This window comes from Etheostoma cragini, chromosome 1 (assembly GCF_013103735.1).
Source record: "Etheostoma cragini isolate CJK2018 chromosome 1, CSU_Ecrag_1.0, whole genome shotgun sequence".
Classification (NCBI taxonomy): domain Eukaryota; kingdom Metazoa; phylum Chordata; class Actinopteri; order Perciformes; family Percidae; genus Etheostoma; species Etheostoma cragini.
Genome location: NC_048407.1, coordinates 10,749,543 through 10,767,240, shown reverse-complemented (window position 1 = coordinate 10,767,240; position 17,698 = coordinate 10,749,543). Strand labels below are relative to the sequence as shown.

The 17,698-nt window shown below is 39.0% G+C and overlaps 1 protein-coding gene across 1 annotated transcript in view; it reads left to right on the top strand.

The window, feature by feature from the left end:
• Positions 1-17,698, top strand: part of LOC117949919 (A disintegrin and metalloproteinase with thrombospondin motifs 7) — a 68,141-nt gene extending 50,443 nt beyond the window's left edge. Inside the window, exons 18-24 of the mRNA XM_034880522.1 lie at positions 253-466; positions 1,426-2,781; positions 3,157-3,309; positions 4,185-4,358; positions 4,986-5,132; positions 5,760-5,922; positions 16,685-17,698. Of these exons, the coding sequence (XP_034736413.1) occupies positions 253-466; positions 1,426-2,781; positions 3,157-3,309; positions 4,185-4,358; positions 4,986-5,132; positions 5,760-5,922; positions 16,685-16,830 (2,353 nt within the window). The 3' untranslated portion in view covers positions 16,831-17,698. The remainder of the gene's footprint in view (positions 1-252; positions 467-1,425; positions 2,782-3,156; positions 3,310-4,184; positions 4,359-4,985; positions 5,133-5,759; positions 5,923-16,684) is intronic.

The window sequence follows — 17,698 nt, the reverse complement described above, 5'->3', positions numbered from 1 at the left end:
GAAATCTCACTATCAAATTCTAGCAAAACTTGAGACATTGCTATTGACCAGCCACCCTATTTACACCTTGAAGACACAATGCGGACATTGTGTATTTGGGGTCTATAATATAGATCAAACTGAACCTTTATAACACCACCATCTGAATATGTGAATCATCAGAATTTAAACAGCTGTAAAATATTGTCATTGTCTTTCACAAGTGTAGCATTGACTTGGAAACATTTGCATCTTGTGTGTCTCTGCATGTAGATGGTGGTTCGGGGAGTGGCAGAAATGCTCAGCAAGCTGTGGGAGCGCGGGTCTCACTAAGAGGGCAGTGCTCTGCATCCAGGCCTTAAGTGCTGAAGAGCAGAAAGCCCTGCAACCCAGTGAATGTGAACACATACCCAAACCTGAGTCATTATCCTCCTGCAACGCACACGTCACCTGTCCATCAAACTGGACCACAGGCAGCTGGTCAAAGGTGAGTCTTTGTTTGAGAATGAGGCTCTGGTTTGTCGGCAATTGTTCAGTTTGAAACGGAAATCAAAATGCAAATTGTCCTATATTTCGCCAGAAATTCTTATAACTTTCACATTTTCTGAAAAGGTCTTGCTGAGAAAGATGTTAAATAATGTAGTGACTAATCATGGTGAAAATTATTCATGTTCTTATCTTTTACCTAACGCTAAAGATTTTACTTGCTAATGCAGACAGACCCACATTAGTGATTGCTCAGAGGCTGCAGATGTAGCACCTCAGATCTTCAGATCAACACAGAGATCACAGTTCTTTGTATTTTTTGTCATATCAATCTCTTTTTTTTAACAAATAGACCCAACCTTTTATAAATATTTTGAAATAAATTACTGAACTTTAAGATGCTTCCCGAAGCATGATTTACAGGCATAGTAACAACATTCTGTTTCATTAGCTTTCTTTCTCTCTTTCTTTTTAAAACAAAAAATGACAATGACATAAAATAAAAAATCACACAAAAGAAAATCTATGAAACAATATGTTCATCATGTCCGGAAAAGGAGTTGAACAAAGCCAAAGCTTTTCATTTGTCCCACCCCTCGTTCTAATTATATCATTTAATTAGTATCAAATGTGAACATGGTAATATGCTGCGCTAAAATGATAAACTTGATAATTACACCATGTTAGCATTGTCATTGTGAGCATGTTAGCATGCTGACGTTAGCGTTCACTGTAAAACGTCACAGAGCTGCTACTGTCGTTTCCATGCAGGTTAAATGACTTTGGTTGTGACCCCGAGGAGGCCTCTAGTCTAGGATAAATAAAGATGATCAGTCTTTTTCTTTCACAGCTGTTAGGATTTACAATGACATGCTCAAGCCAAACTTTTGGTTTACAGTACATTTCAAAAGTATAAATTCAGCCTAGTCATGATCTGAAGTTGTCTTTTCCTCCATGCAGTGTTCACTGACTTGTGGAAGCGGAGTACGTCACCGTGATGTAACCTGCTCCAGAAACACAGGCAGTGACTGTGAGCCTGAGAAGAAGCCCCTTGCTGTCACTACCTGCTACATCCAGGACTGTCCTCAAGTGGTGGATAACTTTGGAAATGTTGACTGGTCTGGTAGTGGCTGGTCGAGCAAAGAAGTGCTCAATGAAATTAACTCCATACCTGAAGTCAAACCTCCTCCCAAATACAGCACCACCAGAGCCCAGCCAAGAAGTAATAATAATAATAATAACATTGTCGAGGGAGATTTTCACTACCACAATAACATTGAAAATATTGATCAGTCTTTGGAAAACAGTGTTCAAGTTGATGATTTTTACTACGACTATAATTTTATCAATTTCCATGAAGACTTGTCGGATGACTTTGACACAGATGGAAAAGATTCAGGGGACAGTACAAATACATATCTGGACAAAATAAAGAACAGTGGAAATGCTGTGACGAAGGAGTCCACACAAACAAATTCTGAAAACTTTGATGACTTCCTTTCTGAGGATTTTCTTTTGCCTGTGTCTACCACTCGCTCACCGCCATTGTCTACAACTCAGCATTCACAAACACTTAAAGAGGCACACGCTGAGGATGTGTGGGGGCCAGAAACTATAACTCAGGTTAAGACTGGAGTCCAATTGGATAAAAGTGCTTCAGTAATATCTCAAACAACCAGTCAATCAACAATATTTCCAACTGCCTTCACATTGAAGGATCAGACTAATCTTTATACAGTACATGCCACTAGTAATTTACGGGATACTAACCATGACCTCAGAACAACCTCACTTCCTGCCTCTGAGACATCCATCCCATTCCCCATTCCCTTTCTGCTAAGCTCAGGTAACAAAGAGGCCTCAGATGACTCCACATCATTACCTGGAACAGAAAACATACCTCCTACAAACCTGGAGGGAGCCACTCAGCCTCTTCCAGCTGATTCCCTGCCAGCTACAGTGAAACTGATACCGACAAAACCTGCCTCCACCGAAAAAACTGGAACAGATTCCACATCCTGGGTCCCATCGTCTGATTCAGTTGATTTTGACTACAACGAAATAGTCGTTCCCCTGATGGTGAGAAGCAGCAGTAACACTGATCCTGGTCCTTCAAACCAGCTTCCAACAAACTCAACAATCGCTCAACATCGCACAACACCAGTTCAGCACATGGAATCGCCAACGTCTTTTGTGCCCATTTTGCCGACACATCCACCTATTCTTTGGCCATCTCCCTTGCCGACATCTGACCCAACTTCAGTCTCCACACAGGACAACACCGATATCCACTGGGTTACCGGCAACTGGAGCGCTGTAAGTTCCACACAATCTGGTCTTGTACTTAAACTGTGGGACGAAACACAGCTGTGTCTTATTCATATTTTTTTAATCTTTGTCTGGTTTTATTATGCAGACACAGTGTCTAGTTTTGGTCCCTGCCCACATGTTGTTTCTTTGGAGACACTATTTGACCTAAAGTTAATGCAACTAATGTCAGTTGACGTAATTCATTTTCATGGCACATATGATGTTTTCTTCTGCTTCATGCTGTCCAAAAAAAAAGCCTGACCTGCATACATCTCAACATACCACATTTGCATTGCTATCTGTTTCTTGTGCATGCTGGAGCTGTTTGTGCATCCAACCAAGTGTAGGTAGTGTTCTCATGTGTTCCTACGTTTTGGGCAGTGCTCCACCAGCTGTGGTCTGGGTGCCATCTGGAGGACTTTGGCCTGCAGTACTGGCTCTGACTCTGACTGCGATCCGGCCAAGAGGCCTGCGCCAGCTCAGCGATGTTATCTGCGCCCCTGCTCCACATGGAAAGTTGAGGAATGGAGTAAGGTGGGACTTCTTGCTCTACTAGTGTTTTTGAAATACTTGTACACTGAATATTTTTAAGATTTTGTCTATGTGAAATGCAAAAGTTATTCTTAAAGTTCTATCAAGACATTGATCCACAGAGGATAAATCCCAGTGACTTTAATGATCCCACTTTAGTGAAGTGTATCTAGTGCCACCATGAAGTTGACATTTGAAGTTTTGAAAACCTTGGCATTTCCTCTAGTGCCACTCATAAATGTGTGCGCCACCATCAGGTCGACATTCACTTTGTCCCATACTTTGGTCTATGACCAAATTCCTGCAAAGATGACATCCCCATCAGCTTCAGCTGTACTTTGTTTTTAGTGCTAATGAGCACATTTTAGCATGCTAGCAGGCTAAACTAAGATTGTGAACAAAGTAAACATACCTGGTAAACATCAGCATGCCAGAGTTATTATCTGATGTTAATTTACCTCAAAGTACTGCTGAGCCTAAGTACAGCCTCACAGAAGCCCTAGCATGGATGAAGACTCTTAGTAAATATTCAAAATAACTGAAAATGATGAGCAATACATTGAATAAACTGTCCCAGACAAATGAGGTGGTCAGGTAGAGAGAAGTGTTTTTAGTGTAAAAGTTGTCCTGAAAGGATTTTATAGTTATTAAGTAATAGTTATTAGGCATTTAACTCAGAGATCATCTTATGTAGTAAGTCTCAAGACCAAAGTTTGGTCTTGAAGATCACTTCAGCAGTATTTATATCAGTGAAGCTTTTTGGATACATGATGAAAGCCATTAATGCCAGTTTCCTTTTAGACTCATTAATACTGGATATTTACCAACTCCAGCTGCCCGTGCTGTTTGAATAACAATCATGCTACGTGTTCTACCAGTGCACCAAGAATTGTGAAGGCGGAATTAAATTACGAGAGGTCCAGTGTTTTGACTTGCGGGATAAAAGGCCCCTGCGACCTTTCCACTGCCGCGCCATGTTCTCCAGGCCACCAACCCAAATTACCTGTAACCTTCAGCCATGTCTCGACTGGTACACCTCTTCCTGGGGACAGGTGAGTAAGATGAAGCAAATAATGAGAGGCATTGAGAAAATAACAAAATAAAAGACGCTGCAGTTTTCTGCTACACATGCTCTGTGTATTTTTGAAGTTACGGGGGGGCAGGAGTGACTTTCAGAACATTTCAACCCTGTATTAAAAACAAAAATGTAAATAACGTGTTCTGAAATGATTATACCCAAAGTATATTTCTACTATATTACCGCACAAAGCAAAGCACGTCATACCGTCATTTCTTCCTTTTTTTTCTTGGTAGTTATTTGCTTCTATTAATTTCAGTGCAGAATAAAAATATACTTGCAAAGTTGGGAAGCTTGTTTGAAATTGGAAACAAGTCACTTTAAGCATTTTAATTGTGTTACATTCACAAGTATTTTGACTCACCAACAAGGGGGGCTTTTAACCACGCAATAATTACGTAACAAAAAGGACAAAAGCGTCAAGTCTCTGCAACATGTTTTTATGTTGTACTGAAATAAAGAAGACAACAATGGCTTATGTAGAAGTTCAGAACATGCATTTAAATGTGTGTGTGTGTGTGTGTGTGTGTGTGTGTGTGTGTGTGTGTGTGTGTGTGTGTGTGTGTGTGTGTGTGTGTGTGTGTGTGTGTGTGTGTGTCAGTGCTCTGAGTTGTGTGGGGGAGGGGAGCAGCAGCGTATTGTTACCTGTCCAGAGGTGGATCGATGCGACGGAGATCTTCAGCCCAGCAACATCCAATCATGCAATAGCCAGCCTTGTGCTCAGTGGCTTACTGGATCATGGGGAGAGGTACACAGACAAACACACACACACACACACACACACACACACACACATGTATGACTAAGAGATGTCATACATCACAATAATGTCAACATTTATATTCCATATCATGTTCAGATAATAATGTTTCTTTTTCTAAACATCCTCTTCATTATTATTTGAAGATAGACTGTTACCTAGTGGGAAAAAGAAAAAAAGGAGAATTTTGTGGCACACTGAAAAACAACGATACAGCATCATGATGAACTTAATTCTGTAGGTCATGTCCTTGACATTTGACGGGGAGGATGCTAATGACGAAGAAGATGAACAAAAACTGGTCAAAGGATTCAGGAGTGATCAGAGAAATAACAAAATGTGTATTTGGTGGGTCTAGAAGAGCCACAGATCTGTGGCATAGTTGATTTGTATAACAGGTAATAAAGAAAACTGTGAAGTAGACTCAGATAAGCAAAAATTGATGACTTTCTAACCCGTCAAATCGTCAAAAGAGTAGCCTTGTTTTTACCGTTTTTTCTAAAACTACATTTTATGGTAAATTATGACACAAAAGTTATTTTTGCAGCAAGAACCAATCCATTCAAATATGTTGTCTGTAAAACATTTTAACATTTTCCTAAACTTTCTCTGTAGTGCTCAGCTTCTTGCGGTGGCGGAGTGCAGCATCGGCTCATCAAATGTGTGAACACAAAGTCTGACACACACAAAGAAGTGGATCAAGGTCAATGTGACAATGTGCTGCACCCTGAAAGCACCCAGAAATGTAACTTACAGGAGTGTGAGAGCGCCCCCTCTGGTGAGTAAATCAACATTGTCAATGTGAGCATGATTGCAAGCTGACGTTAACATCTAGCTTAAAGCCCCACTGTGCCTACGTTCAGCCTCACATAGTGTCCAGCATGGCTCTAATTATTTGTGGATTGTTGTGGTATATGTTGACTCCCCCTGCATTCATCCATTCTATACAGGACCAGTTGTATCGTGCTGTGTCAAACTAGACTTTTGACTTTATTGAAAACAAACAAAAAGTACAAACATACCATAATGACATGCAGATGAATAATAGATGGGTAACACAGACAGGATGGCAGGGGTTTATCTTGGTCTTTTCTTTAGGGTTAGGGTTACGTAGTGTACTTTAAGTTTACAGATTGATGGCTCCTTTTTTGAACGTCCCCTGTGTGCTGGTCGAAAGGGAATTTGTTTTCTAGAGTGAGTCCAAGGTATTTGAAGCTGTCAACAGATTGGGTGCTGGGGGGAACCTGAATGGGCTTGAATGGGGATCACCAGTGGATGGTTCATCAGTAGTTTTTCACATGCTGAAGAGTGGCTCTCCCCAAAACGTATATAGACTTTATTGTACCTTGTAGTGTGAAGATCTTTCATTTCATTGTTTTTTATTACCAAACCACAGGAAATTGCCTGAGATCGGTGTTTGGATTTTCTTACTTCCTTCTGTCACATCCATCAAATCCATGTTGTGAGAATGTTGTGAGTTTTGACTTTGACTACGTTGCAAGAAAAGTGTATTGACCCACGCGTCAAGTGATTGCTGAAGGACTTTGATTATAGAGCATCTGAAATTGCATTTACACATGAAAAAATGTTTGACCTTCGTCTCAGTGTTGTGTCCGCTGCCTGGACTAAAATGAGTCTATGCCTTAACGTCAATCTTCTCCACTGAGTAGGCAATCTCCCTCTCCTTTTTCTCGTCCATGTTCCCGAGAACCAGCACTGAATGTTTTCTTACTGTTACCAACCATCAAAACACAACAACTCCCCATCCTCTTTTTCCCGCCACCACTATTCTTATCAGTGACTCCATCACACGGGGCATACCATTTTTCAATGCAGTCACACACTGCTATCCCGGAGACAGGTTTGCAGACATTTTGATTAAACTTGTGAACCTGATACCCTCGCTCCCAACCTCCATCACACGTTGTGGTCCATTGCAGAGTTAATGAGACCCGCTTTCATGAAAGTGAACTTCCAGAATGGGATTTTAACCTTGTTATTAATACGTTGAAGGACACTGGAAAGTTTTTTTTTTATGGTCAACTTCCGACTGTTAATCGTGGAGCGGAACGTTTAAGCCAAATCCTCCGCCTTAGCACTTGGCTTCAGTCTGCCTGCAGGCCTAACAACATAGATGTTTTTGTTTGTTTTGTATTTTAATTTGTTTTTGGAACACCGTTCTCTTTTTAGAAGAGATGGAATTCACCCCAATAAACAGGGCAGCTAAATGCTCTGCATTAATCTTCAGCACAGGCTCCAGACTTAGACATGTGACATGCCCCGGTCACACCCCTCTCTCTCGACAGAAGTAGAAGCAAACGTTACCTTTGAGAGCTCCCCCTGCAGGCCCCCATTTACTACCTACTCTCACCTGCTATAAACACCCACCCAATGAGCTGCTCCGAATATCACAGAGCTTGTCCAATGTTAGAGCATGACTCACTTAAGAACAAACCCTACACAAGTCAGGGAACTGGTCCACAGTCCAACAGGGCAAGCAATTTTATACAGTGCTGCTCATGAGTATAGGAACACCTGCTTAAGTTGACTAAAAAGAGGAATAAAAAAAATAATCTTTTGGAAATTCATCAAAATAACACCACATCATCACATGCCCTTCACCATACTTAGAGATTGGGGTTATTTTAATTCCAAAGGCCAAGTGAACTTTATCATGATGCATAGTATCCTAGATCCATGAAATAACTGGCCTTTAAAAATAAAATTCTGCCTGCTTCTGTAGGAATTTAACACAGGGATGTGGATACCTATACTCCCTGTATTTTAAGGAAGAACATTTATTTATATACGATACATTATTCATTCACAAAGAAAATTGGTGTCCTGAAGGATTTTTCCTCATTTTATTATCAATTTCCAAAAGATGATTTTTTTATCCCTCTTTTTAGTCAACTTAAGCAGGGGTTCCTATACTCATGACCAACACTCTACCACCACCTCCATTGTCATTCCCATTAGAATTACAAACATCCAAGGACATCTTCACTCTCCTGGCCGCAGAGGAAAGGAGTCGACTTTGGTAATCTCCGTTGCCTTGACTGTTCAAATGATCGAATAGGATAAGAACGGACTGTGGATACAATCCCTATTAAATTTGCATTGTTGAATGTGCAATCACTTTCGAACAAAACATTCATTTTAAATGACTCATTTCTATCACGTGATCTAGATTTTTTTATTTGTCACAGAAACTTGGCTAAATGTTGATGATCAAAGCCCATTCACTGATTTCTCCCTTGGTGATTGTGACTAAGTTCTCCCAGATCCACTGCCAGGGGTGGGGGTTTGGCGACAATCTTCAAAATTGCTATAAATGCCTTCATTTGCCAGTTGATAAGTACACTTGTTTTGAGGCGCAAGCATTTAAGGTTGATTTGTCCTGCTCAATGATTAGTGCACTGGTGTATAGACCCCGAAGTACAAAAAGGACTTTATCAGTGATTTTTCTGAGTTTCTATCCCTGATTGTGCCCAATTCAGATAAGACTTTAATCCTTGGTGATTTTATTATCCATGTCCCTTGTCCATAATCCTTTAGTTAGCCAGGTTCTACAACTTGTGGACTCATTCCATCTGACTCAGTCTTTAACTGGGCCTACACTATCTGGTCATACACTGGGTGTGGTTTTATCATTAGGTCTTCCTGTTTTAAAGATTGAGCTGGATGTTGCTAGTCTATCCAACCAAAATCTGGGATTTTTAATGCATCACTTTCTAATCCATCACCAAACCTTGCTTGCCAGATTGCCATATCCATGCACTGGACTCATCCACTGCTAGGCAGTTTTCTGAAGCCTCAATGTATTGTCCTTTTACTGGCCCTACAGGGATAGCCTCCGCCTCTCCGTCTACAGATGAGCTAGCTGGAAATGGAAATAAAAAAAAAGATACTGTAAGTGTCCTATGAGGTACTGAGAGATCACCAGGTATCCTACCAACACCTTGTCAAAGCGTTTTTCTGATATCATAGCTAAAAATGCACATAACCCTAAAATGTTGTTTTGTGCAATAAATACTGGGATACATCATGCTATTGCACTGCCTGATGCTATGTTTGAAATCACAGAACAATTTTTGAGCTTTTTCTTGTCAACAAGGTTGACACCATCAGATCTTGTATTTCACCTACTAATCATGACTCTTCTAAATCAATCCTATGCGGTGCTTCTCTGAATTGTTTTGTGCCTGTGGCCCTGTCAGCATTGATGGATATTGTATCTCACATGAAACCTACCTATTCATCTTCAGATATTGTCCCCTCTCATCTTCTGGAAAAAGGTATTTGATACTATTAGTCCCAGCTTCTTGTCTGTAATAAATAGATCTCTTATGAATGACATAGTCCCCTCTAGCTTTAAGCATGCAGTGGTTCAGTATCCAATTAAGAAACCCAACATTGACCCTACTGATTGCAACAGCTTTGGGTCTATTTCTAAATTGTCGTTTGTGTCACTAATTTTAGAGGAGGTTGTTCTTGCTCAGCTCTCTTCATTTTTAAGTGAAAATAGTGTCTTGGACAATTTTCAGTCTGGTTTCAGATTACACCATAGCACAGAAACAGCAATTCTTGAAGTGCTAAACGATTTGTTGCTGTTCAGTGGCACAGGGAAATTGTGCTATTTTACTCTTGCTGCATTTAACACTGTTGATCATACCATGTTGTTTGATGGTCTTTAGCATAGGGTAGGGATCCAGGCTGTTGCTCTACAGTGGTTCAATTCTTATATAAACATTCAAACCAATTTTAAGGGTTCAACTTTAGGGCCAATTTGTTTCTGTTTGTATATGCTCCCATTCTCCATTCTTCACAAACATAACATATCTTATCACTGTTATGCTGATGAGACACAGCTGTACCTGCCTCTAAAAACATTTGATACCAACTCTTTAAAGTCCCTTTTTCACTGCCTGGAAGACATTAAGTGCTGAATGGCTAACAACTTTCTCCAACTTAATAAGAGTAAGATGGAAATCATGTTGTTTGGCCCCCTAAAAATTTAGTTGACGAACTTTCAAAAGATTTAGGGACTTCAACGTCAAGTGTACACCCCTTTGCCAGAAATCAGTTTTATCTTTGACCCAGCAATAAAATTTGACAAGTTAGTTTTGTTGTCAAATGTAGCTTTTTTTCATCTCAGGACTATTGCTAAACGAAAATCCGTCTATGCGTTATTCATGCTCTTATTTCATCTCGTATTGACTACTGCAATTCCTTGTATTCTGGGATGGGCCAATCATCTTCATCACACCTGCAGCTTGTCTGGTATGCAGCTGCTAGATTGTTGACAGTTACCAGAAGGAGGGATCAAATCTCCCCGATATTGACTTCTCTTCACTGGTTACCAGTCAAATATAGAATAAATTTTAAGGTAATGTTACTTGTTTTGAAGGCATTACATGAAATGGCCACTTTATATCTTGCTGATCTCCTTACCATACATCACTCCCCCAGGAACCTAAAATTGTCTAACCAGTTCCTTTTAGCTATTCCACAGTCTTGGATGAAAACAAATTTCAAATTGATTGTGCCTTCTCCGTTGTGGCCCCGAGATTCTGGAATAAACTTCCCATTCATATTAGATCCTCCTCTACTGCCGAGATCTTTAAGTCTCGTCTTAAAACACTTTACTCTTTGGCGTATGATTTAGTTATGGGACATTTGTATACAAGTGTGTTCTTTGTATGATGTTCATTGTCTATATCTTTGTCTTCCTTTATTTTTATAACATAATATAACTTTGTACAGCACTTTGTTCAGCCTAGGTTGGTTTTAAATGTGCTTTATACAAAAATTGACTTGACTTGATGTTAATGGGGATATTTGTGAAATATCAAACTAGAGCAAGAAGCTTAACTTTAATTAAGGTTGGGATTCTTCAGAAATCCAACAAAATTGTGATAAGGAATACACAGAATCTACAAAATTCACAGAAGTGAATCTACATTACAGCCTAGATTTCTGACTGATTTCCTCATTGTAGTCACATGGAAGCAGTGGTAAGAAAAAAAGAGAAAACATTTTAATTACAAATTAAACTTTGAGAAAGTGTATCAAGACGATACCCCTAATGGTTTATGTATACAAGACATTTATTTCAGTGGTATTCTATATTAAACTGTCGGGCCCCAGCCCTTTTGACCATGGACATACATATAAAGTTGTGCGCTTTGTCGTTCATCAACAGCAGACCTGATATCACTGGGAAACCACCATCTTTCTCTATTGATGCCACATCACAAGACCAGTGGAAAGGCTGACAACAGTAGCATCAAAGGTCTTCTTTGTTCACCAGGCAGTGTAAAAAAAAAAAGAGAAAAGATTTCCAACTGAAATAGAGTAGAAGAAGACATTTGAATTAAAGCAATTATTCTACCACCACATAAAACAGATTATAGGCTGCATGTCTTCTTTGCTTGAAACACATCATTCATGTCTTGACATTCCTATCTTTTGCTTTTCTTTCACACTTAACCCCAAATTCATTTATCAATGACAGTGGATTATTAGCTTGTAAATTAGCATAAATAGATGATTTGGGCAATTGAGAAGTGCTTATTAAAAGGCTTGGGCCATAAAAAGTGGCCATTTAATTTTTGTGTTTTGCTCCAACAAGGCACTCAGATGGTTACAAATATTCTTTTTTCCCTCCTTGATGTCAAGGTCATCCTCGGAAGTTCTTTTTTTTTTCATTTGAAATAGAATATTCCACATGTCAAGTGTCTGACAAATTCATGTGTGCTTTAACTAGTAACAGTTTGACACAAAGCCCATTCATTAGGAAACCAGCCGACTGAATCCAATGGGCTGAATTTAGTTAAACAATGCATGTCATTGTTTAACTAAATTCAGCCCATTGGATTGGATTTTGCATCACAAAAATTATCTGACATTAAAAGGAAAATAAAAATGGATTTCAGTATGTAAGGTTGACTAATTTCTCCTTGTCAGGGTTTTTGCTGCAGATCAGGTGAAAAAAAAAAGATGTTCACCAGCAAATGACCTGTTGCTTCAGACTAAAGCATTTAACCCCTTTAGATGAAAGACATATTCAGCAATCAGCACTGTTTATTTTGTTTAACTAAATATGAATTGTTAAATGTGCCATAGAACATCAGAATATAGTAAAAGAACCTCAAATGTCTTAACTCTAAGATTCTCACAGAGGTGTTAAATGTTAAGTTGACACATGACAGTCCTCAATTATCAGTTGGCTTACAATTTCTTGCATTTACAGTTGCATTTAGATGTTGAGTTTTGGACAGAAAAGAGACCACATTACTGAAAAAGTCAAAAAAACTTCTGTTTGTGTCAAAGTAAATGGGGCATTGTGAACACCCACTGGTAGTAATTACACTCATTATTCTCAAAGGAAAGGTTACTATACAAACATATACAGTATGTTTTATAAAGTCCATGATTTACTTTGCTCACTATAATTCAGCCCATTTAATTACATTTAAAATAAAATTGAGGCATTATGTGATTTAAAATGAATATATTATGGACTTAAGCCATGCAAGCAATATAGAATGACATTCAATAAATTGGCAAATAAATAAGAAATGCATTTACAAAATGTATACAGCGACAGAAAATGCTAAATTTACACGATCCATAGTGCAAATATAATTAAATTATTTTGCAGCAATGTGACCCATCTTTCATCAGGATGCATTATTGCCTTAAGTAAAGTATTAGTCCACAGTTAGATCTGACCTTGTTGTTTTTGACAACTTCTCCTTGATATACTGTCGCTTAGAATGGACCTCAAAAAGTGTCTGCCAAAGGAATAAATGTGTTTGGCACACCTTTGAATGATGGTCTCTTTCTTCTGATACAGCAACATTTCTGTAGAATTTCTTTAAGTCACTCAAGATCAGAGCTCAAGGAATTCCGAGCCATTCTGCTGTTGCCTTGGACTAAGAGCAATCAGGACTGTAATTAGACGCAGACCTGAAACATCTCTGTAGAGTTACTTAGTCAGAGATGCAGCATGATAGAAATGTGGAAAGTGACACAGCAATAGGTCATTTTATCCATCAAATGAAGACGATACTTATGTGTTATCTAAACTTACTCAACTTCATGTTTTGTTACTACATACAGTATTTTACACGGACAATGATCAGGAAAGAAGACTTTGGCAACATTCATCTGACATTCATAAAAGCCTGGCCTGTGCACTGCTGCATCTACAGTATGTTTAAAACACAATAGGTTGATTCAGTGGGCAAATATTACTGCTCAATGTTGTTTACTCATGCGTTTGTCAGAGCCTGTACAGTAAAAGCTGCTCCAAGTAGCCTTGCTTTGTGAGCATGGCAAGCTGCAAACAGAAGTTGTGACTCTCATCAGTTTAATGGGGAAGCAGTGCAGTAACATGATACATGTGTAAGACCATGTGTGCAGCTGTGTGAGCCCGAGACAGATTTCCATTTTTTTGTGCCTGTCTTACAAAACATCTGGGCTGCAGGACATTAATATCCCACACAGGAAGCAGTGGTTGATTTTCCTAGCAATACGGATAATATGAAGTCAATGTGAGTCCATCCTTCACAAGGACTGTACATGTCCTTTTGGAGCATTAGATGACATATTAAGCCATTAGTGACATTTTCTCCATATGTATCAAAGTGAAGCTCTTTTCACTCTTCCATACTGTATTGTACACTCTAAACTGCAGCGTACAGTCACTAAACTCTTTGATCCTGAGCTCTGACAGCTGAAGGAATGTATGTGTGATCAAAAGAGTTAATTTCAGCTACTTTCTGCCTGCAAGTACATGCACCTTTTTGGCCTCTGACTACATAAGTGCACTTTTTTTTAAAAGCTTTTTCAAATTTTTGTGTTTGGACCACGGCATCAATTCTCAATAAAAATCGTATTGCAATGCCCAACCAAAGCATTTGAGTTCTGCTAGGCTGCTCAAGCCCCCGTGCCCCTATTTCTTCCACTATCCTTGTTACAACCAGCACAATTAATGCAGGTAAATCTAAACTCGTCTTTGCTCTGACCTACACGGGCATCATTTATTGCATGGACAGTGGGGACATGTCTCTACCACATTTCTGATACCTAAAATTGTCCCATGCACTAAGATGATATTCATTGCATATGCATCTGCAGTTATTTTATCATTAAAACAAGCTAAAAGTTTAGACTGCAGTGTAGTATCTTTCCTCTGACGGGTAGTTATGTGTTGTTGCATGTGCTTCCCACTAAAAAGCTTGGGAAAGTGGCTGTGACCTTCACTTTTTCTTTTTTTTCTTTTTAGGGTAATTTTTGGGGGAATTTAAGCCCTTATTTGTAGGACAGATGAAGACATAAAAGGGGAAAGAGAGGGGGAATGGGCCACAGGTTGGAGTCTATCCCGCGGCTGCTGCTTTGAGGAGTGACCCTTTTGTAAATGGGTGCGCGGTCTACCAGGTGAGCTAATAATTCATGTGAACAGATGCCACATGAACATTTAAAGAGGTCACTTCCCAAAACAAAAGAGGACGGAAGAGTAAATCATTCCTACTTGAGTCAGCAGGGACAACGTAAATATTTGAAAAACAATACAGAATGCCTGAGAGTTATAGCATTATATTTCATTGTTTTTATATTTTGAATTGTCACCTGTGTTTTCCTTTACATTAAGACATTTCCACCATAAATGAATGCAGATTTCACCAGAATGCTGTCTTTTTTTTCATTACACATTATTGTGTGCAGACATTGTTGAATTGTAATAAATCTGTGTAGAACACCAAATATTGATAGGTAGATAAGATGTGACTGGGTGTTGGTTAGTTCTTAGTTTAGACTAGGTCTTGGCAGAGGTCTTTGTCTTGACCCAAACCGCCACGGAGTTCAGTCAGCTCGGCCTCGTCCCAAACATTGAAGTCTCCTTAATTTAATCTCAATGTGTTGCATTATGCATACAAATCAGATACTCACAATTGGTGTCCTTGCAGCAAAGCGATGCCGAATTCAAACCACTCCAAGACTCGACATTAAGGCTTGTCCGCTTGTCTGGGAAAAGTGGATTTTTTTGTACGGGTTAAATGCTTTAGTCTGAAGCAGCAGGTCAAAGGCTGGTGAACATCTTTTTTTTTTCACCTGATCTGCAGCAAAAACCCTGACGAGGAGGCATTAGTCAACCTTACATTCTCTGAAATCCATTTTATTTTCCTTTCAATGTCACATCATTTTATGATTGTGATGCACGTCATTGTTTAACTAAATTCAGCCCATTGGATTCAGTCGGCTGGTTTCTTAATGAATGGGCTTTGGGTCAAACTCTCACTAGTTAAAACACACATGAATTTGTACATGAACATGCATGTGATGTTAGACATTTGACACTGCTTATTTGTCCGTCAATTATTGTAAAACCTCAGCTCCGTGACTTGCTGGATTAAATATCAGCTAACAATCAAGTTTAAAGTAGATACACCTTTTATAAGATTGGTAAATCAGCCTCTGCCGGGTAGAAAGTGAAATTGTAAAAAAAAAAAAAAAAAATAGACTTCAACATTTAACGGCAAAATCTATTGTTATGTCTACAAATTTATTTTAGATGTAGTATAATTTCAAGTCCCTACTACCTCTGGTGATAGACTGGCCACCGGCGTGCAAAGTATTACTTTTTATTATTAATTTGTAATACTAAGTTGTATGGGGATCCTTTTATTCTTGTAAGGGGAAATCTATTCTTGGGACCCATTTGTTTCTACTGTTTCAACTGAATTGTGTTAATGTTGATAGTGTTTCGATGCTTTTAACGGTTTGTTCTGATTCTGCTTAAGCAAAACACACAAAAAAAGTCTTCATCCGGGCCAAGGGACTTTTGTGTATGGACAAGTGAAACGTAAATGTACTTGTCCAAAGGAAAAAGTGTTAATGTCAAGCACTGGACTTTCTGTTTAAAAAAAAAAAGAAAAGAAAAAAAAAAAGTTTGTTACATTTGGCAACGTTGGGGTGATCTATGATTCATCGCGCCAAGCATGGTTTCATTTTCAAAAAACAGCATTTTCCCTTTGCACTTGCTGATCCACTTTTCACCCTGTCTTTGGGTCTCTGTTTTAGCTACAGAGTGAGACTTCTCAGGTTTTTTTCCAAGTTTGTAAGCACATTGAAGCAGCAGAGACCCAAAATAACACCCCAAATCCCAGAAAAAGTTAATTTACTTTTCCTAATATGGGCACTTTAATGAGTTGTCTTGTGTGTCCTTTTTCAAATGTGTCAGGTTTGATTTTTATTCACTTGTGTTGTCAGTCTTTTTAAATGCACAAAAAAGCAATAAAAGAGCATTCTACTTCTACTAGGAATATTGTTAACTTTGTCCCACATCTTTAACCTCTGATCAGAAGGAAATCCTTTAGGTCTCTAAACCTGATCATGAGCAGAATGTGTGTGACTACTCAAACCTGTCACTGTTCAACTTAAAGAACATGTTGTATGATGTTAAAAATGTTACAGACATTATGCTAGTGATCCACTCACACTCTCTCTCTCTTTCTCTCTCTCCCACACAGGTGCTGTTTGCCTTCGCGATCGGGTAACATTTCGTTTCTGTCAGACTCTCCGCTGGCTCGGCCGCTGCCACTTGCCCAACGTACGAGCGCAGTGCTGCAAAACCTGCAGCCAGCGTTCCCGCTCCAGCAGCATGTCTCGCCACTGAGCCGCAACAAAGCATCACCACTCATCAACAGGAACACTGGTGAAATATAAATCATCGTTTAAAGTCAATAACCTGGGCCCTTTCCTGAGTTCTTCATCACTACAGACTAATTATGAATGAATTAGTCCCACTCCAAAACTGCATGTTTGTGCTGGTGACGTTATTATACAGGTCTGAAATGAATTGGAAACGCAACAAAGCATTGCTTCAGAGCAAATCAATGAGAATGTAAATATTTGTGTGCACTTTTTTTTTAATACAATTTTACCAGAATGGCATTTCTGAATCAGGATTTCTTTTTAACAGATGTTGGCCTACATAAGGGCTCTGCTATCAATGTAGCCAGCATACTAGTGCATTATTACACATGTAGATAAACCACTCATTAGCCTTTATGGTCAGTACACTTTCATTTTATTGACAGCAGCAGAAACTAGCAGTTAAATTAAAACAGACAGGTATACAATTCACAAAACATTTTTTACGTATAATGTGGTGCAAATGTTAAGGCGAAAAAATATGTGATGCATAAATGCTTAATGTAAAATTTTAAATTGACTGTTTGCTAAGCCCCACCCCCCTCAGTTACGCACCTTGGTTACTGTTGCTACGCATGTTGAGCTTTTAAATCTGGCAGATTTACCATTTAAGTTCTGAGTATTTTTTTTAAACTATGGGCCCTCAATTTCAGACAGAAGTAGACAAAAGCAGCCTCTCTTTTCCAGTAAGTGGCCGTTGGTTTGCCAACAGAAATAAAAACTGTTGCCGGCAAATTTTAGCAGCTGTAGCTAGCCAATTAAGCTAACGTTAGCTCAACGATTTGTTTAAAAACTATTATTCAAGCCGACTCGTTTTAAAATGAGAACCC